We start from the raw sequence: 25,105 nt of genomic DNA, 5'->3' as shown, positions 1-25,105 counted from the left end.
TTTGCATAGGTGTCCCAATACTTATTGGTAGTCAGTGTATATATATGTTTCATCACCAGTTACGATTTTAGCAATAATGCAGTGACCCCTATCTTTTCAGTAATTTAAGGGTTTCTTTACTGATCCTGAAATTGTCCTCTTTTTGGTGCTCATTTAAATTATGGGGAACCCAACAGCAAACTAGTTTTTTCATATGCAATTCTTCATGAATAATTTTATGCATGGTGGCAGATCCAATGTTAAGTTCCTTCTGCAATCATTGATAAACATTTTCTGTCTGGCAGACACATTATCAGTGATGACTGCTGACAAAGGCCTTTTCGCATGTTCTTCTTTCTGAATAGAGTTGAAACTTCTTTGGAATTCTGTAAGCCATCTGAATACAGTAGCACAAGACGGACCTTCATTTCTAAATCCTAACTGTAGACGAAGAATGAATTCTTCTCGATTTAATCTCATTTTAAAATCGCAGAAAACCATAGTGTGATATTGTTCTTGTGTCAACTCCATTTTCCCTTCTGCCAAATTTATTATAAGCTAAACTGCTTGCAAATGGCCAGTAAAAAATACTCTGATACGCTCAAATAGTTCATACTTTCAAATCCAATTGTTAATTTTTTTTCCTATCACTTATCATCTTCGTGTATCTGAAAATTTTAGAGTGACTTCCATATTAGTTAGTAGTAGTCATAATTCAATGGTAAGTTGAGGAGCCCATGAACCAACATAAAATTGGGTAATACACAATATATAAAACAGACAAAAAACAAAGACATGAAATTTTTATTTTTATCAAATAACTTATTCTAAGATTTATTCCAACATTATCTTTCATCAACCAAACAACATGATGTAAAGAAATAACTAATTAACTATGCGAAAATAAAAGAAACTAAAAAAAGTATAACAATCGGCTGGAAGAACATAACAAGACTAAACCCATGCCTTCGTGAGCTGCAATAGACAGCATACCACCGAAAAGGGATAAAAATTTGTACCGGAAACATAAATAACTTAATTGTTCCTTGGCAGCCATGATTTTCTTTATGAGTTGAGTTACACATGGAATGTGAATGAAGGAATGTGTGCGATACAAATTCAGCATATTGCGGGTGATATGACACACAATGATTGATCCAACAACAGTTTGATTAGATCGGGCTGCACAGAGAACATTGTCATTGCTATGCATACTGAGTTTCTTTTTTCTTTCCAACTGTTTGAGCAGTTCACTTTGATATTCAACAAATTTATCATTATTGCTTTGCAGAATTGCATAGGATTCAATATACTAATTAATACTGTTATATCATCCCAAATGAATAAATAGAATATGCTTATTTTATAATATTGGAATATTTACAACATTCCATTTATAGTTCAAAATACTTTATATAACATTAGGATTTTTGTACAGTAAACATTTAAAATAGTAACACCTATTTTCATCTGATGATCTATTATTGCTGCTAATAACAATAATGGAATTAATAGCAATAATATTTTACTAATAACTGGAAGCATCATTTAATAGGACCCTCAGAAGCTTTTGATGAAGGACGAAATTCAGGTGCATATATTGTCATCAATGATCATAACTAAAATACATCAATACAAACATGCACAGACAAAATTCTTCATCATCATGCTAAAGTTTACATAAAACACAACACAAAAATAAAAAATAAGAATAAATACTATAAAGATATGTATACAGAATTAAAATCATTCTTTTAAAATTATTCTTGATATAATGAACAATGAATTCATGTATGAAATCAAATACAAAATTTTGTACAGAAAATATCAATTCACTAAATCCTTAAAAAATAAACACTTCACAGCAGATCTAACTGCTTAAATGCTTTTGTAAAATACTTTGCATGAAATTAATTCCTAGAAAAAAGTTTTGCAAAAGGGAATGCTTCTATATAAACTTTTGAAGAACATAATTTCTGTCTAAAACACTGCACTGGAATATTTAAGCAGCTACCGAATGCTTACTGTAATATTTATACATTATTTCAGTATATAATTCATTTTAATGTTAAACAACAAACTGCAATTTAATTCTCCATCAAAATAATTATAACATTAGTTTAAATACTATAATATTTTTAAGAAAATGACATATTTTAAACAGGTTTCATACTGGACAAAACAATGACAAACAAAAAATAAAGAAATAAAAAAATATATATGTTCTATATAATACACAAATAAAATTATAGGTTAGGTTATTAAAACATGGCAAAGTACATGACGGATATCTGCCTACAAATAAAATCATAAGTACATAAAATATACATAGACAGCAATATACATCTTGGATGATTGGAATATGAATAATTTAAAATCATTATTAAATAATAGACACTAAAAAATTATAAATCACCGATTTCCAATATATCTTCTAATGAATGCAATATATTTTATACTAACTAAGATGAAAAATTCTTAAAAGATAACAGCAAAATAATATATTAAATATAAAACATATAAAGCAATGGTTCTCAACCTCTTTTGCCACATGCAACCCTTTCACCATTTCTAGAAGATCAATGCTCTCCCCCTAGTTCCCAAATTTGAAAAATGTATATACATTTTATTAAGATTTAGATTATTTTTTAATGTATTTTAAGTAAAAAACAAAAATAATAGAAAATGTTGATAAATACCAAAACTTGTAAAAGTAGTTTCTTGTATACGTAAACTAAAACTAAATAAAAGGCTCACAACATCCCCCCTCCCACACACATAGAAGAATTCCCCTCGGTTGAGAACCCGTTTTGACAAATTATACACTGGTATATGAATTATTTGTAGTAGCAACAATATTTTAAAGATTTATATTTAATAAAAGAAACTTAGCAACATTTTTTAATTACATATGTAAATAAAGCATGCTAATATAAACTTAAAACATACCTATTTCGCAGAAGACGTTTATAAGCATCACTTTATTTTAAGAGATAAAAATATTTTTAATGATATTTTTATGCATATAATAATAAATGGAATACTTTTATTTCTTGAAGAGGGATTTGTATCAGTCTACCCCAAAATGCACACAGCTTTTCTATAAATTAATGTCAATCTGAATTTTAAATTTTTTACACAGTTTTTTAATTTATTTCATTTCCCAAGACATCAGCGAATCACAAAATTTACAGTTTCTCACTCGGATTAAAAAAAGTCTCAGAATTTAGTAAACATGTTTCAAATTAACTAATTCATAGTTAAATTTTATTTACATTATGCATTCAAACAATTATTTTATAAAATATATTTAAAAATAACTTTTAATTATTATTTCAATTGTTTGGTAAATAACTATCTCTAGCAATTCTTGAAAACTGTAAATCTGTTCACTGTAGCCTTGTCTTTTTAAAAGGGATTAAATTTTTTAACATATAAATACGTAATTAAGATTATATTTTTAAAAATAAGGTGAATTATTTAAATTTTATAGTTAGATATGCCTATTTCATTTTGCACATAATTCACATTATTTTATTTTATTTATTTTGAAAATAAATACATTTTAGACACTGTGTAATTGCAACATTCTTTTTTTAACTCTCCACTGTACACCATCTTAGCAAATTTCAACTAACAGGAAGTACTAATACAAACATTATAAATTTCATATATTATGATTGTTATTAGGTGCTTTATAAATATTTTCCATTGTTGATTACTTTAAGATTAACAATAACTTTTACATATTTTTGGTTAAATAGAATTCTTTAAAATTTTAACTGGTTTCTTTAATAGCAACAGCATAACATGGGAAAAATAAGCCCCCGTTATCAATAAAATTTGACTGATTATCATATATTGATCAGAAAAAATCTGGGATAGCAAGCTTTTAAAAATGTTTCTAAATGTTTGATTCCTCATTAAACATGATTAAATATAAATCACAATAAATTAGACAACACTTTATTTCTACTTTCAGACAAATTATTTCAAATATACTGGAACATGTTAAGATATTTTGAAACATACTATCAATGACTGTATTACATAAATGTGAATAAAACAAACTTCATTCTTAAGTTAATGCATAATATATTACACTTATTTAAAATAAGGAAACCCCTTAATGGTTAAATAATTCAACAATAATCGAAGAGAAAAAAATAACAAAAAAGAAGTGAATAAAAGCATAACTTATGAATGCATATGGCAATATATGAGAATTTAAAGTAAAACACTGAGATAGTTAAAAGTTTGAATAAACAACACAATAAATGCAGACAATCACCGAGTCAAGAAAATTCCGAAATAATTAACATATCACACTAAAAATGCCTTGTTAACATTAATGCTGTAGATTTAAAAAAAAAATTTATATACATATATTATAAGTAACCCAGGAAATAATCCTAATTATAAAATTAATAATTACATTATAAGTAACATTTATAAATGCTTTTCACTAATATTAATAAAAATCAGAAAAAAATTTAATCAAACTTTTCATGGATTGTGTGCTTAGAAAAATCTAATTATTTTATTAAAGACATTCTGACTTTCAAAAATACTACAATTTTTCCATTCTCAATCCCATATTTTCATTCAGTAGGGGAATGCTATTCACAACATCACCTCAAAATTTAAATTAATTTTTTTTTCATACACTGCACCTGTTATTTTAGTAAGCCTTTAACCAAAATAATAATTTTATTAGCAAATCTACGACTCTTAACATTTTGTTAACTAAAGATATAAATTAACAGCCAGAACAATTGTTAATAAATAAAAATACTTTAAACTTTTTTCCCACCTAAGATATGCAATGATTAACAAATAATATTAGCAGTTTTGATTATTGATTGCTTCATGATATGTTTGCTTCACAAGATATGAAAATGACAAGACGAAATAACAAAATATATGTGCAGCAGTAGGACATTTTTAACGGAAATTTAAAAAAATGCATCGCTATACTTATACTTTTTAATATAAAATGACTGTAGAATATTTACACCCATATTTCTTCATAAGTTAAAATTTTGGAATACTAAAAACTTTTTTTATTTTAATTCTGATTTACAATACTTAATATTATTACTGTAATATGATTTCCCACATTATTCATAAATATCCATCTTTTATTTAGCTGTACCATTTACTGTTATTTTGATTCTAATAACTAATATTTTTGGTGTGCAAGTCTACCACATGTATTTTCAAAATGATTCATATATAAATTGCATCCTTAAGCTGCATAATGGACATTTATTCTAACATGTCTGATAAAATTACAGCAGATACCTCAAGAAGCAAAATTCAAATTCCTTAATTTAAATTCTGGTTGTACCTTTGCAGAATCCAATTTAATAAATTTTTATTTTATTTTATTTTTAAATGATATGTTAGTATGAGTCCAAAATCCTCAGATTTATTCCTGAGATATTCTCAACCAAAAATGGATAGATATCTCATTTGAATGCTTGTGACTGAAGTGTTTTCTTTACAGATTTTGAGACATTAAAACCCTTTACTCCAAAACTTTGCTTAAGAGTTCAGCAGTACAAAGAAGAATGGTACAAGAATATTAAATTCTATCTTCCTTTTATCCCTAAATTCCATTCTCAATCAAAAGAGAAATGAAGTTAGAAAAGGCTAAATTTGTGTTCAATAAACATAGTTAGGATTATTCACATGCAGCCTTGAATTAATGTTAAATAACATACAAATAAATATATTTCTTGCTGTTCATCATTGCTTAATACATCCAAAGGCATAAAATGTATACAGCTAAATTTGGTACTATTCCGTTTTGAGGAAAGTAAAAAATCGCCAAACTATTGTTGATGACAGTGCTGCCAAAAATAATTGCGGCAACCCTAATGCAAGAAAGGATGTATAATAGTAAATAACTATCTAAGATTACTGTTTTAATTTAGATTAAAGGTTAATTTCATATAATACTTTTTTATTATTATAATTTATATAAAAAAGGCTAAACATAACTGAATGGAAGCCTAAGAGTAAATAACTATTTCAGATCATTATTATAATTTATATAAAAAAGAGGCTAAATATAAATGAATGGATTCGTGCATCGCTATTTCGCTACTGAGTTATTGCTAAAGCATAATTTCATCTTGTTGGTTGTTTAAATATAATTTTCTATAATGAATGATGACTTTATTTAAAAAAAAATTCTATTGCAGACTTTTTTTCGTCATGGGCAATTTCCAAATTGTTAAATCCATAGGATACCAAAAAAGTATTTAAAATCAAAAAAAAAAAAAAAAAAAGGATTTAAAAATTAAACTAGTATTTCAATGGCGTCTTAAGAACTTTTTACTAATAACAATCAATTACTTATTTAATCACACTTTTAAAATAGTTAACTTTTATAAACCCTTCTAATAATGCAGAATTTCAGGTATGTAATAACAATATTCATTCAATTTATTACAATACAGGAATTTTCCCAATTCTTCTTGATAACTCCAACATTGGTTATCTGAAATATTTTTGCAGATCTCACTAGCTTTATATTAATTTCACTTTAATTTATGCACATTTGCAGAATAAAATGACCAGCTTTAGTGAGGTATTTAAATACATTTACAATTCTTAATTTTCAGATTCTGTCTAAAATATGAAATTAGAGAATAGGCAAGTTAAAAATCTCAATTTGTAATCTTAAATGTTTTATTATTAATAAAAAAAAAAAAAAAAAAAAAGTAAAGTGCTGAAGGATGTTTTACCATATTTAGAGTAGATAAATAAAGTTGAATTTAATGACAGCTAATTAATGAGGGTTATGATAAGTAAAGTCTTAGATTATTTAAATTAGTTTCTGTATTTCAAAACTGCCACAACTTTCTTTGAGCAGTCAAAATTATGATTTAACTCTGTAATAGTCTTCCATTATAAAAATATATCCCGTTTTCATTATTTTTCAAAAACAAAAGGATAAGTTTGCTAGTTTTCTTCCCAAATATCTATACATATTAATAGATCATAATGCATAACATGAAACTCTGGCAAAGACAAAATGATATTCATTCTGTTCTTCTGTTCTACACTTGCTGTACAACAATATGAAAAATAATGAATGAAGGAATGTAATTAATTACTCAGGTCCAAAGTTATTGCATTTAAGGAGGCAGAAAACACTGAATGGAAAAGTCATGAATAATTAAGTACGATCTACTTCCTTATAAAAAATAATCTAGATGTATGTATTATAAACTATACAAAATCTGCTACACAAACAATTGTATAACAATCTACAAAGTAAATATGAAAAAACTATATACATAAGCAATGAAATATGGAGATTAACAATGAACATAGTGTCATTTAAATAACATGCGTATAAACACACACACATATTAATACTTTGGTAGCTGCCGTGTTGTCACACTAATGTTTAACATACATCAAAATGATGATAATTTTGTCAAGGTAAAAAATGGTAATGGTATGACAATTTAAAAGCTAATTTACAATGCTATATGATTTTTATGAATAAGTAACAGCAAAGCTAACATTATAACAGCAATACATTTATTAAAGTAATGATTGATCAAATGCTATTACACGTTAATTTACATAGTTTCTTCTTTATCACTTCTAATAACCTTTAAAGGAAGGCATTTTCTTTTTGATGAAATATCCTCACCTTTTTTAATTTCTTTGGTAGCATCTTGACTTGTATGGTCTACACTTAGGAAGGAAAAAAAAAAAAAAAAAAAAAAAAAAATTGTTTTTCTTTTAGCTAAGAGATCTTTATGCATGGGATTAAGTACTTGTAAAAGTCACCTCTTAAATTTTGTGCTTCTTTTCAAAAAAAGGATCTTAACTTAAAAATATAACTCCAGTTAGTCCTTTAAAAGGATATAAAATTATTTCTTCCTCTATAAAATTATTATAAAATATTTCTTCCTCTGGTCTTTTTAATTTTGTACTCATAACAGTTTCTTCAAATTAGAGATGTTGTCTATAATGTTGAGATGTATTAGCAACATTTCCAGTCCAACTGGGTTACAGTGCTGCAACACTGCTATATTATACAGGATTTTCACTAGTTTTTCACCCATTTTAGAAAGAAGTCATGGTCTAGGGGTCTGTGTTATGTAAGAGCTATGTGTATTTCTATATTTTGCAGTCATGTAAGACAACACAATTCTAATTTCCCCTCCCCATATTAATGTCAATATATTAAACAACTATTGTACAGCTGATTTTTCTTATTATTATTGTTTTAAATTCTTTCATGCCTATTTTTATATTGCTTCTCCAATAAATTTAATCAATTTTGAGGTACCTTGAGTTATTCTTTGCATTTTGGATTCACAGTTTCTTAATACACAAACAACTGTTAAAAGTTAGCAGGAATTATTTAAGGCAAATATTTATTTTACAGTATTTTTCCATCAAACATTCCAATGCAACACGAAATTCACTAAATGAACGGAATTTTGAAATGTTCATGTGTTGGTATTTAAATCTTTCCATGGTTAGAACATTTTCCTCAAAGAGTTGACATTCATATAAAAAAAAAAAAAAAAAAATCTTTCAGTATAACAAACTATAAATGAAAAAAAATATGATACAAGATCTGAACAAATACTTAAAAAGAAATCACATTTAAAATTATAGCTGAAATATAAAAAATAGTTCAATAACTAAAATCTTCTCAAAGTATTTAATTTACTACGGAAGAGTACTAAAGATAATTTTATTTATTTATTTACTTATTTATTTTTAATGTTTTATATATGAAAAAAGCTAAATGAGTAATATCTGGAATGGTTATAAAAGATTCTGGTACCTAACAAGAAATAACTATATATAGCAATCAAAAAATGAAGCAAATGATATAATTAAAATCTGTTGCTACAATAATTTATATAGTCAGAATATTTACTTTAAACCAGAAATTACATTTGATTTACCCCTAACATTTTCAAATACACTTTCACAAACACACATAGCCTATATACATACATGTGCAGACAATAAAGAAAATAATCTGTAGTATACATTAACTAGAAGATGGGATGATATAACACCTTTAAACTATTGAGAATCTTTAAATCTGATAACAATACAGATAAAAACTGTAGGAACAATAAATAAAAGAACTCCAAAATTTTCATCAGAAAACCTTGGTTGTCATGTTAAGTCTATAAACAGAAACATGAGCCCAGCCTCCATACCACAGAGACTACTTATTGCACAACTGGAAGCTACAGCAATCTCTGTGCAGCCCAAATGAAGAAACATCATCACTTGAATTTGGCAGCATATAATTTCAGCAAGTACTCTCAAGTTCTACAGAACGTTGCCTCTCACGTTGTCTCTGTCTAAAGCGTAGAAATTCTTCTTTGAGAGCTGCACATCTAGCCTCAGTATTTTCATATTTGCGAGGTCCTGTAGGATACTGACCACCACACAATTCACTATCACTGAGACCACGTTCACTCCAGCCATCTCTTACGTGACGTGCAACACCACCTGCCCTGCTGCGCGAACGTGTAAAACCATCAACAACAGGTAGGGCTGGTTCTGAATGTGGAGAGTCTGCCTCAAAAAGAGAGGATCCCTCATTGTGATGATGAATAGTGTGTACACCATTTGGTGTGAGTGAAGTTGATGCAAAAGCAGCAGAGTGATTCCTGCTGGCAAAACCACTACTGCTGCCACTGCGATTGTTCATGTCTAGCTCTCCTTGCAGGCTTGAATGGGCTAGAGATGCAGCCTTACTTCCATGACCAGAACTACCACTTGTGACACTGGTGCGACTTGGGGTAGCAAGTCGACGATTTGTCGCAAGTGGCCCATCTATTTCAGAAAGGAGTTCAACACCAGGAAGTTGTTGTTGTCTGTGATAAGCAGCACTTCTAACACGTTCCACAGCACCCAGGAGACGATCCCTTGTGTATGTCACTTGGTGCACATCGCTGCCACCACTCTCACTAGAGTCAGGACCTTGAGCAGCCCCATTCACCCCACTGAATTCCAGTCTGGGAGGACTGCTGGTAGCCAAAGGGCGCTGGTAAGAAGGAGAAATTTGTTGACGGGGATGAACAGGGCCACTGTTATAGCCTCTTGGTATAGCTGGACGAAGTGGATAAAAACGAGGTCCTGTTGAGTTAGTTGGATAAGCCTGGACTGGCAGCCAGCGCCGAGATCCAGGCCATCCTTGATGCCACGAGTTTTGGATAGGAGATCCTAAAACTTGTTGATGAAGCATCCAGGAAGGTGGAGGTGCATCTTGAGCTCTGTGTATGGGGCGAAAGTGCATTGGAAAAGGTGGAGTCAAGTGACTGGACACTGTGCTTGGAAAGGAGCGCTCCACAGAAGATGGCTGGCGAACTGAACTGATATCCTCTGCAAAAAAGGAGCCCCCTAATCCAGGGCTACTTGTGTGAAAGCGAGATGGAGTCGCATACGGACCATAAGAAGGGGTCGAGGGACTCAAGTGCAGATTGTGACTACTCTGTCCACTGCCATCACTGCGGATACTACCCCTGGCTCCTGCATGGTTGGACGGAATGAGGGAGTGAGATGCAGTTTGTGTTGTTCTCATAAAACCTCCCTCTTCATCGTCAGCACTGCCACGCAGCACAAATTTACCATCTGCAGAGCGACTTATCCAGCCCAGAGGTTGGGAATATTCCATCTGGATGTTGTAACGAGCACCTCTGGGATGTCTCAAATGAACAGGCCACCCATGAAATGTTCTTGTTCGCTCTCTGGGATTTGATGCTAAGCCTATTCTACCTAAGCTGGCCAGACAGGGAAATTTTAAACTTGGTATTCCGCCTTCTTCATTTCTGTCAGAAAGAATTGAAGAACTATAGAATAAAGAGAAACTAATTGCAGAGAACAGTAATGTTTCTAAAAGTAAATGATCAATACATCATAAATATCATATAAAGCATTACAAGTAAATATAACAATTAGAAAACAAACATCAGCTAAAATTGACATTAAAAAAAAAGCATACAGAACATAAAATTTAGGAAATATACTAAACACAGTCCTAGAATGGCATATCAGGGAATATACACATCACTCTTAAGAGACAGTGATCAACAGTATAACATCATACAAATTACAGTAAGCTCTTGGCATTCTGTGCATTATCTAGAAGTTCAGGATAATTTTCTGAGATATTAATTGAAGAACATAATTTCCTTTATGATTTGGGACATAACAGATCTATTAAGACTTACGACAGAGTTAAGTTGGGTGCTGATTTTTATCTGGGGGAAAAACTGGTGATTGATAACATATAGTATGTAAATAGAGACAAATAAGATTTTATGTTTATTAACCAATTACTATCATTTTGCTTATACTAGCACTTCTACTTTAATTGGCTGCCAACAAAATGCAAATCAATGTATTTAAGTATATAGTTCTTGAGTTCGAGAGAGAAATTTTCGCAGCTATCGCTCACTGTCTCACTACTACTTCTCCCAGCATATGAAATACTCAAATTTGTAGTAACTTTGCTAGCAGTAATTCGTCGCAAAAGTTGAGAGATGAGCCAAAGCTTGTAAGTGTGCTTTCATTTATAAATTTAATATTGAATTTAATTTAATCTTAATTTTTGTTTCTGTTCTCTACAAGCTTCAGAGATTGCATTATGTTATTACACAATTTGTGTAACTGTCAAGCTGTGCTAGCCATAACTGTTCACAAAAATTGAAAGTCTGAGTAAAATTTTGTAAGTGTGCTTTGTTTATGAATATTAAATTTTATTTTTAAAGGAAACTTCCTAGAAACTTTTTTTTTTTTTTTTTTTGCAAATAAATATAATAAGACGTACGGTAGCCGATGTTCCTGTGAAATCTGTATATTTTTAGTTTTTCAGTAATGTTTTAGATTCATCTATTGTATTTGTATAAACAATTTTAGTATACAAGACAAGAAAAAACTTTCAAGTGCAAATATTTTTTAAATGAAGTTCATGAAATGTCACTATTATTTGCATCAACTATTAATTTCACTATTTTTTGTATTATCATCACTTAATATTATATCTATCATATTATATGTATAACATGTTGTATTTTGTCATACATCAGGCTACAATCATATTAACCGAATTGTAGATCACAATTCGGTTAATATGATCAAATATTATAGAATACATTTTCATAAAACTGAAGTGAAATCAGCAAATAATGTCAAAATAGAATATAAAAATTCCAAGTGACAGAGAAATGTTGCCATGTAAGGGATCGAGTCACCAAACAGCTCGATTCCAATTTTAAGCAACAGCTTAAAACTAAGCAGATAAAATAACATTAATTTAGTTTATCATAGATTTTTGAATAACTCTATTGATTTTGTAGGCAGTCAGATACAAGTCCCTCTTCTTCAGAAGCCATCCCCCAATTAAATTCTGAAAAATTCCTCCCCTTTTCCTTGCTCCTGGGAGGGAATCCATGAAAACATCTACTCATTGCTTTTTCCCCAATTTTTAATTTTATACTGGCATGTTCTTTTCCAACAAGGGATACCCTTGAAATATTGAGATTAATGGTACAGCATTGCTCAAATAATTTTCAGAAATGTAAGGAAAAGTTCATATGAACCTTTCAATTAAAGAAGCTGTGAAAAGTTCATATAAAAATTTTTGCCTTTTCATAATTAAAATGCTGTGAAAGTACATATATTATATTGGTTAAATTCCATTTTGATGAAGTGTATTTTTTCCTTATCATTTGGTTAATGTTATCAGAATAATCGTAAAGAAATGTAATCACATTAAGTGGCCCCTACTGTATATGACTATATATGGGATTTCCAAAGTTATCACTTAATTGACATGTTAACTATATAGATTTGATTCTAATAAAAGTTCAGTTATAAAAAAAATTCAGTAATTCAATAAAGTACATTTATTGCAGTCCATAATTTACAAAATACATTCATAAATAGCTTCTTCTAACATATATGAATAATATACAAGTGCTGAAAGTAAATAAACATTATTCTTTATATACGCTATCCTTAGCTTAAATTTTAGGTATGACAGATATTCATGTAAAAACTTATCAAATATTTTATCAGATAAACTGAATAATGAAGAAAAATAGACCAAATCAATACTAATCATAGTATAAGAATTCACAGAATGATAAAAAATACTTGTAACTAAATAACACAATTACACATAGTCTTGCATATTTAATGAGCCACTGAATTTTGATTTCATTTAAACATAGCTTGAGAACTAAATTCTTATTTTAGGAGCTATATTAAATGTATACTTGTAATCTTTTCTCCAAATTTATTCAGCAAAGATTCATTAAATGCTTCAGGTATACATACCTTAATTTTTAAAAATTAAAATAAATCATACAAAATATTTCTAAATAATAATAATAATAATAATAATAATAAAAAAAAAAAAAAAAAAAAAAAAATCAAATACTTTACAAAATATAAATTTTAAAGTTTTTGAAAAGGATATCAATGATTTAGTCACATTTAATAGTATGTTATATGCTTCGTATGAAAATATAAAAACAGTATCTTACCACTAGGAAATCATATAATAAACATCACGCTAAAGTGGCAAATTAGCTGTAGTTTAAATGCAAGAACAATGGCTATAAAATACTGTCTACCCATAAAGTCTACTCAAATATGGAAAAGAACTTGCAAAAATGTCATACTAGGAAGATTCAAGAAGTGAAATTAACTATATCAAGATGCATACTAAAATAAATCTGTCTACTACTAAAAGATGTCAGTATATAAAAACTACTTGCACAAAATTTAATAATGAATTTCAATATAATACTTTGAAGTAAATTCACACATTCCAAGAGTTTCACTACAAAAAAAATTTTGATTAAAGTACAGAATGGGCCAAAAGAGCAAGAAGGCAGTGAGATGATGAAAATAAACTGATTATATACAGTCAAAAGTCGTTAATTCGGACTCGTCGGGACTTCAGCAATTCTGGATTATCGATCATCAGTTTAAATCTCGTAAGATGGCATGCAGAAATTCTAAAATTAAAAATATGAAACCTTAATTTATGAAATAAAGAACAATTATAATTTAAAGGGTATCAAAATTTACAAAAAAAAAAAAAAAAAAAAAAGCTTAATATTTATTTGTTTACTTTATTAAACATTTCTTTCAATGTAAGTTGTTTTAAGTTGCTTCGTTTTCTGTGATAATACTTTCTCTTTAATTCTATAAACAGACACAATTTCTTGTTCAGTTACAAAGTTCCGCTGTTCAAGTCCCGTTAATTGTTGTGCCGAGAATACTGACTAACTTGTCAATCGAAACTTTTTCGTTTTCACTAACCTCTCTGTCACATTCTTCATGTCTTTTTTTGCAGCAATTCCACTTTTTGTTTGATGGACATCGAAACATACTTTCGTTTTGTACGATCTTTTGGGAGCTCCAGAATCGGAAATTCTATTTGACATAATTGAAAGTTCAAGTTTACTTTTATAAAATTGCTCTTACAGTCTGCAAAAAATAATAAGCCGGATCCAATTCGAAGATTAAGGAACAACGCATTCATCAAAATTAACTGAAATAGATAATTAGATAATTTTAGATTATACCGTCCGTTATACATAAAACGTGCACGCGAAAACGTATTCTGCGCTTGCGCACACGTATATGCGCAGTGGTAAAAGGTCTTACGCGCACGCGTAAACACCTATGAGCATGTGTCAACGTGGCGCATGCGCAGAAAGTTTTTAGCTTTGAGGTCCGGATTATAGATCATTCCGGATTATGGGTGTCCGAATTAACGACTTTTGACTGTATTTACTTGTAAAATTTAATTATTAAAAAAAATATGTATTTATTTGTAGAATTGAATTATTGACTAGGTACATATATGAAAGAAAACATATGATTAGCAAACCTCTCTCCAGCAGGAGTTGTGGTGTTGGAAATAAAAATGGTCCTTCCCTAGACATTTACTTCAAATTACAAAATTCCTGTAACACAATAAGCATGTATTTCTGGTGAAGATATTTTATAACACCAATGATGACAATGAAATATGTCATCATTATGAAAACATGCTTCATCACAGAAAGTTTTAATTCATTAAATGATATGCGGTTGTTACAAATTAAAAGTATTTCTTTCATGTACTTTAGCACAGTGGTCAGCGTTTCCAACTGGCAAATTAAAAAGTCCCAAATTCAATCAGAACCAGCTACTGCAACTGTCTTATTCAACCTAAAACATTTATATATTTCAGCCTACCATTCATACAGTTATTAAATTAAAGATATTAATTGCAGCTTGTGATAACAACATAACAAATACACTGAGAATTGGCCCATCACCCATGCTTGGAGTTGACCTGGGAATAATTTGGGTTTCCATTTAAATTCAGCTTTAATTTCTCTGATCAGACTCAAGGAACTAATTATCCAATTATGTCTGATAATACTGAATAATGAATAATTTTATGCATTTACTTTAATATACCATGACATACAAAGAACATCATAAAAGTTAATTTTACTCATTATATTGCTGCCAGATGTTACAGTGGCTTGGGGAGCCTATTGTACTACCAAAGGGCCCGGGTTTGAATCCCGGAGAAGGCATGGATTGTCTTTGCAGCATGGGGCACTCTAAATACACGGCAAATTGAAAGTCCTTTTGTGTGGTTTGGTTGTAGGGGAAAGGGGTAGGAGAATTCTGGCCCACCCACCAGGACTCTACAACAACAATATAGACTCGATAACTCGACAAATATGGACTCAACAGCAACTCATCATAGTGAACCAAATGAAAAATTTATGTCTAAGAAATATTACATATGTCAGGCACTCGCATTAAAAAGAAATATCAAATTCTGAGGAGAAAACTGTTCTTTTACAAAATCAATTTATACAGCATAGTACTCATCATAAACAGTACTGTGGTGTTGCCGAATAAATGAGACGAACTAAGAATTAGACTGTACTGGAAATGTGCTAATTAATTAATATAAAACAGAGAAATGACATCTAAATAAAGGAGCATAATAACTTACATTTCTGATACAGAAGGGGACCACCAACAGATCAATAATAGATGAACCAGAAAATTATGGATTAATAAAATTATATTAGACAAGAGGACGATAAAATACTTTGTGTAAAAAGAGATATTATATTATTTTTTCATTTGTTTCTTTAGATAGACATTTTTTTTTCTTGATTATTATTTAAAAAATGACATTTTTATTATTTGAGAAATTGATCTCTGCTTTCCCCCTTCTTTTTAAATTTCTCCTCAACTTTTTAGCAAAGTTTCAGATTTTCCTTGACTTCATGAAAAAGGTTTATATTTTTCTTGGCTTTCCAGGTGAGTCAGAATCCTGTTGATTTGCAGCAAGGACTAAAGTGATATTTTAAGTTTTATATGCACCAAAAAAATTAAAGATCCTACTTTAGCAGCTTTAGAAGTATAATATGGCAAATAATAAATAATTTCACGATTTTTTATAATAATCAACTAAATTAAGGTGATGAAACTTTGATTTGATGATTAGGTGAAATCGTGATTTCATCTAATTAGGCAGGGGATTTAAGGAACTAGCAGCATTATTTGGTCCTGATGATTCAGGAATCAATATACTTAACTAGCAGATTAAAAATATTTCATTTACTACCCAGCAAAGACATAGTTAACTTCCTGAAGTTTCTAGCTTACCAAAAAAAATTAATGATTACATGCAGCAACCAGTTTGATTTTGAAAGAACTGACATATAAAAATTAAAAAATACCACTCCAAGTACTTGTTTTAGTATCTAAAGCAATCTTAACATTTCAATATTGAATTAAAATGTTTTGTTGGTCAGATAATTGACTACTTCAGTCAGATAACTTTCATTATTATGACCCTTGCATCTTAAAGAAACAAGATACTATAATGAAAGTGGAATAATTAGTTTCATCAATCAAAGAATTTTTGTGACGGTCATCATAATGGAAAGAATGGTATAATAAGCTATCACAGTAGCAAATACGAACTGCATGTATATTACATATAGCTATATAAGAACAGTTATACAACTGCCCTCTTTTGGCCCACCAGTGTGACACTTATTAAAAATTATTCTACTGCATACATGTGCACATGCAACACAAATTATTGCTTCAAAAATTATATACTCAATTAACAAATATCATGCATTCACACTAGGTATTAGAAAAAATAAATAGAAAAATTTAAATATAGTCATTCGATGCTATTCCACAATGACACATCAAAGTGAAGATAGATGTCGTACCTTTCTTTCTTCTTTAATAAGAGCAGCATCAGTAAAAGAAATTTGTATATAAGTGTATGAATAAATAACAGAAAGGCATATTTGAATTTTTTTACAAATCATTCATAAAATAAAATTTAGTAAACAGAATTATCAAATTTAGTATAATTATAAATTATCACATGTTATGATTTTGAAAAATAGGGGCAAACTGCAATAATTCAAAGAAATTGTAATTTCTGGAGGGCGACAACTTACCAAAAATTCAAATTAAGTGCTTAAATGGCTTTCATTGCATCTCAGCTTTGGGCCTATGTTATAGGGCCTACAAAGTTAAAATTATATATGCAGCCATGTGACATTCAGTCAGAGGTAATTTTCATTAAAAGGAAAACAAATTTCATTGGTTCATTCAGTTTGAATAACCGACAAAACGTCTTCCTTTTAACAGAAAAACTTAACATAATCTGAGAAAAAATTTATTTATCACTCATAAAAACTTACTTTTTGATTGGAAGAGGAGAGCCTGCATGTGAGTGACCTCCATTCCTCTGATCTGGCAATGAGCATGTTACCATCATATATGCTTTAAAGAAATGTTTTATTAATATATCAATACAGAGGGGGAAAAACATGATCATAAGAAAAGAATTTACATGACTCAGAAGAAAAATTTCATGATCCCAAGTAACACAAACACATCTTTGGTTATACCATTGTGCCTCCTTGAAAACATACATCCTTGGTCATGTTAATGTGCAGAATTTAGGCACTTTTTGTGACCACAGTGTTTGAATAGATTGTACATTGATAACATTTCCTTAACCACTTTGCTAAAATGATGTGTTTTACACATTCTTAGTTTTGTCACAAAGAATTACCAAAAATATGTTATACACATTGGTAGCCTGTTACTCCAACATTTAAAAAAACAATGCCATCTTGGATTTACTCTTTACTCTTCACCAATAACAAAATTGTGATAAAAGATTATTGTTTGTGTAAATTACGAAACAAAATCAACCACTTAAATGGAAAATGTGCGATTATTAACATTCTTGAGGATTGTATCATCATGGCCTGTATGCTCTAATGAAGCATATAAACCATATGCCATGAAAGTAGTTTAATTAAACACAAAAATCATGTTTTGATACAAAGTTTTACAACTTATGCAAATCTAAAACAAACATATGTCATAACGTTGTCATATTTAAAACAAAGATAGCTGAAGAAAAAATAAAAAATTCAGTACCTCGTGCATCATGAAATTTTCTCATTGTCTATAAATACACCAACAGCTGGTATTCAGTTCTTCAGACAAGATTTCAAGTTATAATTTACTTTGCATTGCAATTTAACATTTGGCACTCCATTTGCATACAAGCTGCTAGTGTAAGGGGTTAAATAATGAGAATAATGATATGTTAAAGCTGTAAAGTTTGACAATTCTTCAGAGTTTCAACACTATGAGTTGAAAAATTCACTTCAATTTTCTTTACAATAATTGCCAAGGAGCAAAAATCGAGTTAGTAAAATATTCATCATATTCTACTTAATTAAAGACACACGATTCTATGCCTTCATATGCAAAGTTCACTGAGACGTGCTCAAAAAATATTTTTAAGAGAAAAGCTAAAATCTAATAATGAATATTGTAAAACTTATAGGATGCAAACTCTGAATATTTTTGGATTTTATCAACAGCAGCAGAGTGTGATGTATGAATTTTTAGTGGCATTAGAGATACTGAATTCAAACACTTATAACTGTACAAAAGCAAGGTACAACAAATATCAAAGAGACCAAATTATTGGTACTGCTGTTACCAAGACAGCACATTTTTTTTTTAATAAAGAAGGTGCCACAGTATCTAGCTTCATGTCTACACACCTAGAAAAGTGAAAAACATCATCCATTTGAAGTAAATGCCAAAGTATGAGGAAGTTACCTAAAAGGAAGTTGGGAGAGAGGGGAAGAAAGACAACAACCATAAAACATCAACTACTTAGATTATGACAGAACTTGAATTTTGGCCTGAAATCATACATTTCTTCAAAAACTACCCATTAGGAGCTTCAGAGGATTGATATTCATGGTTGGACATCTATATGTCTTTGATAATCAGCATCCATGTTAAGTGCTATTTCAGAGGTGTAAGGTCTGCAAAATTTGAATACTATACAATGTAAAATTTGTATTGCTCAATAATGAGTCCCTGTCACTCTTTCCAGTTGTTTTTTCCTACTGTGGAAGAGTTTATGTGATGAGAACTGCTTCAGAGATATACGATCTGAACTCTTTCATATCTAAAGTATGAAAGTGGATTGATGTCTGAACAGCAGTGCCATGGAAGTGTCTGGTTGACAGTGGTGGCAGGTTTTCTGGAGTAAAACCTTACAGTTATATGCACCAAACACAAGCACAGAACATTCTGGAGCACAGATCATTTTTGAGGTCAGTACTTTCATGTACCAGGTCTCCCAATAGTTATAACATTGCATCTCAAACGAAAGGTTATGTATCAGGACGACAATGCACAATTCACACTGCAAAATCATTGACAGAACAGTTTGAATGAATATCTTCCAAACTCTGGATAATCTTGTGATCTCAGTACCATCAAGCCTGCCTGTGCTAAGAGGAAAAAATGTCCTTCTTTAGAAAGTGAAGCAAATTTTATTTTTGAAGAATCATAGAAATGTTGCTTCATCCATCTGGATTTCCAAGAAGTGTGAATATTTGTGACATTGTTTTAAGGCATGCACATGCTGCACAAATTTTACTGATGTATAAGATAATATATAAGTAATAAATACAATTTAAAAATTAGTGCTATTTTCTATTACATTTTCATGCATTACTTTTTATGGCATTTTTAATCTCAAACATTTTTAATGTATAAATCTTTAAATTTTGCATAATATGCAAAACTGAAAATTAAAACTTTTTTTAAACTTAATCATTAGAGGGACTTCTAAAATTTTGCTTTCAATTTGCAAGTTTTGAAGAAACTGAGTTTGTAACACATGCGTATAGCAGATTCACGAGTCATTATTTTGCCGAACAGAGCATTTGCTCTAGGTGAGGTGATGTGCAACTCAACCACAGAAACTTTCACTCTTGCTATGGGTCATATGACCAAATGAACATTCAATGGGAACTGGGGACTTCGCATGAGCAATGTAGCACTGAATTGACAGTTTTGAAGTTTGTGCATGTAGTATCATAAAATAAATTTGAATTTAGCATACCTCATTATATTAATTACTGGTCCTGAGACTTCTTTTCATATAATTTATCTTAAGAAAAATATAAGATTAAATACTTAAAATATGAACTTTTAAAAACAACTACAATAAAATGAAAGTAAGGAAAATTAAAAGCAAACAAAGTTACTCGAAGATTTATATATACACAGCATCTGAGAATGAATTTTTGAAAATGCTTACAATAAATTAAAGAACATCAAACATGCATAATGTTAGTAAGAAAATATGAAAATTATATATTACTGTAGTTACTGTAAGTATTCTATTCTCAAATTTCCAGAAAGATATTTTCTCATTAAAATTATAAATGCAGTATAATAAATAATCTTTCTACAGAAGTAAATTCTCATGTTATAAGATGAACTATAAATAAACATTAAAAAATTACCTTTTTCGGCTTTTCTTCTTTTGCGTTTATTACATATCTTTACGGCACAAATTGCCAAAATTATTGCAGTAATAAAAAACAATATACCCCCAACGACACCTGCAGTAATCGCTTTGTTTCGACCGTAGCTTTCATCATCGCCTGAATAAAACAACAACAATAATAATAAACACTTTTTTATAATTCAACATAACATTTTGATACATAATGCTTAAGAATCTATACATTTTAAAGTTAACATACTTAACCATCTATTATTATTATTTGTTATTATTCTTATATAATTTTTGGGAATATATGAAAATGGTTTTAACTTAACAATATAAGAAAAGATATAGCTTTAATCATAGAACAGGAAAAAGAACTTGAGATTCAATTAAGGAAGCAGTAACTTTTAAAAAAAAACACGACATTTTGCAATAACATAACTCCAAAAATTCAACAGCTTATAACAGTACATTAGGAACATCAACATAATTTTAAAGCATATACTTCAGAGATAAGTGGACTGAAATTTTGTATATCCAAATTCTAAAGTTTTTGTTTTGAAAGAGACTCATCAGTTATGTCGGAATAATTATGAATATGATTAAGATTTAAGTACGAAAGCTTACATTTGAGTTTAAGTATACTGAATCAGGATTTCCACCAATCTAAAGAAATCAGCAATATTCACTACATTTCTATAAATACTAAATTTATCAAGAAAACCATTTTATTCAGACACTACATGAATGTTTTTAATATTATTGACATTTCAAAGACTGGTGAGAAGAATACCATCTGAGAATGTCCATTTTAACTCAATATTTTGTTAACTCATCAAGCTTAAAGTTTTTACCAAAATGGAATTTTGTAAATATCATTAAATGCTTTGAAAACTTTCTGAGTGCTGAAAGTCTTACAATAAAAAATGAAAACTTATCCTATTCTTAATCAATGTCTTAAGCACTACTGGATTCTGAAAAATTGATATAGTTCAAACTGGAAGAGAACCACGCAAATGCATAAAAATAACCTGAGTTTGTAACAGCTTTAGGATAAAATCAATTGTATAAAAATAATATGAGTTTGTAACAGATTTAGGACAAAATTAATCTCTCAATTTCATGGCCAATCATACACAATCGAGGTTAATCAAGATCTCGCTTCTTTAGGGACAAAAATGAGAGAAGAGATAACCATTTTATATCACAGACAATAAATAAAAATAAATGTAGCATCATATGCCAAGGGAAAAAATCGTGAAAAAATAGACATCAGAATTCTGACAGCATTAAGAAGAAATTTATTACAATTAATGTCATTAACTAAAGAAAATAAATTTTTGTGAATGTGAAAAGGATAAAAAATGCTATAAAGTTGGGGGAATTTATAGCATATCTTGTCAGAGTGGATTGAATATATCAAAAGGAGAGTTAAAATTTCACATCAAAGAACATTAATCTTGTGTTCAGAAAAGAAAAATACACCCATCTTTGATAGCTAATCATAGTTGGACACCCAATCGCAATTTTGACTTGGGTTTTGTGAAAATTAGCCATAAAACTTCTTTAGATAGTGGATTTCCTTGAAGCTTTACACATTCAAAAGAAAAGAAAAAAAAAAAAAACACTCCTTTAGCTACAATATTTAATTTCAATCTAGTTCTTTTGAATGCTTTCAGAATTTTAATATCTTATTTTTTTCATGTTTCATACTGTTTTCCTCAACAGATGCTGCTGCATTAATTTCTGATTTGCTCTGGCCACTACTTTCAATATAAAGTGATTACCATGTCTCCTATTTTTAAAGAGGGAAGCAAACCCCTCTTTTTCCCCATTCTTATAATGATAACCCTGCATCTGATTAGCCTCGGAATAATAAAGGTTTATTTACAATTTATGCCAAACTAAGGGGTTTACAGGGTCTCTCCTCTTGAAATAAAAATGTCTTACAAATAATTTGAACATGACTTAGATGCATTATGAGCTGCATCAGAGCTATATTAAAAAATAAAATATAAGAAGTATGTACACTGGTTTTAAATTGCTCAGTCGTTTGAGCAGCACATTTCTTTAATAAAAAAAAAAAAAAAATAAAACTTAAGATCTTAAGTCACAAAGAACAGTAAAGTGTGAGCGTTAAGCTTGTTTTTTCACTAATTTCTATCCAAAAATTCTGTACTATTTTTATCCTCTCCTCTTTAAAATAACTTACAAACATCATTTGCATGTAATAAACATATTTTTTACAATTTATTATTATTATTTTTATATAAACATAATAAATGGAGTTTTCTGCTAAATATTAAGTTTTATTTCGATCGTTCCATACGACTGATTCTACGATTTTTTTTTTTTTTTTAAACAACATCCATATCCAAAAATTCATGAATACAACTGCATATAAATATTCTTAAATAGATACGTATGTTCTGTATAAATTCCCATAAAACTTAACTTACTCATCTTAATAAGAAGAGAATTTTGGCAATATTAAAACTGCAATGACCAAATTTTATCATAGTTGGATTGTTTGACAGTTTAATGACATTCTAAAAATACTTATTTATTTATTTATTTTTATATATATACAAACACAAACAAAGGACAAGGAAAAGTGAGTGAGACATCAGAACTTCATGAAATGGTCTCACAGGTATAGTCCCACCGTAATAACTATTAATTGCACCTCAGTTTTGATCAAGCACACCCAGGAGAATAGATTTTAGGGTCTCACAACCCTATTCCCCTATCACCAAACCAATCAAAAGCACATTTGGCTTGCCCAGTATTTTAAGTGCACCCATTTACAAACATTCATGCCTTCTCCAGAACTTGAACCTAGGCTTCACAACATGGCAGGGAGCATCACTAACCATTAGACCCACCACAAACATCTGAATAGTTTGTATATTAACTGGCTCACTGCAAAACATTTAGTTATCGTTTTAATGTTAAACATTAAACACTTTTTATTAAAAATGTGTTAAAATCTGTCAGAATTAAAATATTTTCATCTTTTATTAAAATAATTATATTGAGTACAATTAATACCTCTAAAAATGACAATTATACTGAGTATAATTAATACCTCTAATAAATGGCAGAGACAAAAAATATTGTTTCAGTGTGTATTAGTCATAAGAAATTTAGTGAATAATTTACCTTGAGACTGATAAATTACTTCGGAACTTGCAGACCCCACAGACATAATAGAATATGCATAAACTCGAAAGTGATATGTCTGGCCACTGGTCAATGATGGTACTGCATAAAGAATTTAAAATTTTTAAAACATGATTCTATATAATTTTACATAAAAATACCTATGCCAAACAAATAACAAACTGCAAAAAAGAAAGCAATTTTAACTATTAGATTTGAAGTAATCCACACAATAATATAAAGAGTTTATTGAAATTTTAATTTACAAATAAAACTATATTTTAAATTATTGACACATTCCAAAAAAAGGAGGGGAGAAAAATAAGCACATGTTTTGTTGATTTGCACAAGTTCGAAAAATGTTAGTGCTTTATCCTATATGAAGTGATGATAAATGCTTACCTCCTTACATTTTTAGAAACTGATAACTTAATACTAGACTCCCCTGCTTTCATGGAGTTTATTTATACCATTTTCTTTACAAATGCCATTACAGACTTTGGAATTTTCTGTTCTCAAGTAACAGCTTTTAGAAAAACCAGCTTCAGGACCAGTAAGGCAATGCATAACACAACAGTTGAGCAGCCTCTTTAGATGGTGTCTCCAAACTCTAATCCGGCCATTGTAGTACTGTAGACATAAGCATGATTCACGTGAAAATACAATGTAATGCCATTCGGACATTTATCTCTACCATTCAGTGCACCATTGAAAATGCAAAAACCTCTGGGTTTCAGTTAAAGATAAACGAAGCAATGGACACCAGACAATCCATTGTAGTGTAAACAACATAGAATTAATTGTCCAACTACGTTTGTTGTGATATGGTTGCAGATGTGGCAGTGCGCTCCAACAGTGCTATGTGTACAATATGTCAGTCTTCCCACTGAGTGATGGACAAGGTGGTTGCCTCCTTCGATCAGTTGGTCCCTCCTGCATTCATTGATTCTGTATTTGCATGACTGTTACCTGACTATGTCTGACATGATGACCAATTTCCTGGAAGGATAATCCGCAACCTCTGTATGCAACAATTTAATTTTGATCAAA

General features: G+C 29.7%; 1 protein-coding gene across 3 annotated transcripts in view; it reads right to left on the bottom strand.

Annotated features, from left to right (window-relative positions):
• Positions 1-767: 767 nt before the first annotated feature.
• The window catches only part of LOC118194494 (protein turtle-like), an 85,468-nt gene continuing 61,130 nt past the window's right edge, over positions 768-25,105 (bottom strand). For 2 of the 3 annotated variants that reach the window (XM_035365643.2, XM_035365647.2), the window contains 4 exons: positions 24,056-24,157; positions 20,907-21,047; positions 17,751-17,832; positions 768-10,835 (listed from right to left, as the gene is read on the bottom strand). In XM_035365643.2, coding sequence (XP_035221534.2) covers positions 9,290-10,835; positions 17,751-17,832; positions 20,907-21,047; positions 24,056-24,157 — 1,871 coding nt within the window. In that variant the 3' untranslated portion in view covers positions 768-9,289. The remainder of the gene's footprint in view (positions 10,836-17,750; positions 17,833-20,906; positions 21,048-24,055; positions 24,158-25,105) is intronic. The other variant, XM_085827063.1, reaches the window with a different exon arrangement.

The sequence above is a fragment of the Stegodyphus dumicola genome, chromosome 11 (assembly GCF_044657685.1).
Source record: "Stegodyphus dumicola isolate Sdum_Otavi_A_Nest chromosome 11, ASM4465768v1".
In the NCBI taxonomy this organism is placed as follows: Eukaryota; Metazoa; Arthropoda; class Arachnida; order Araneae; family Eresidae; genus Stegodyphus; species Stegodyphus dumicola.
Note: the sequence above shows the minus strand (reverse complement) of the source record. Positions and strands in the feature narration are given on the sequence as shown.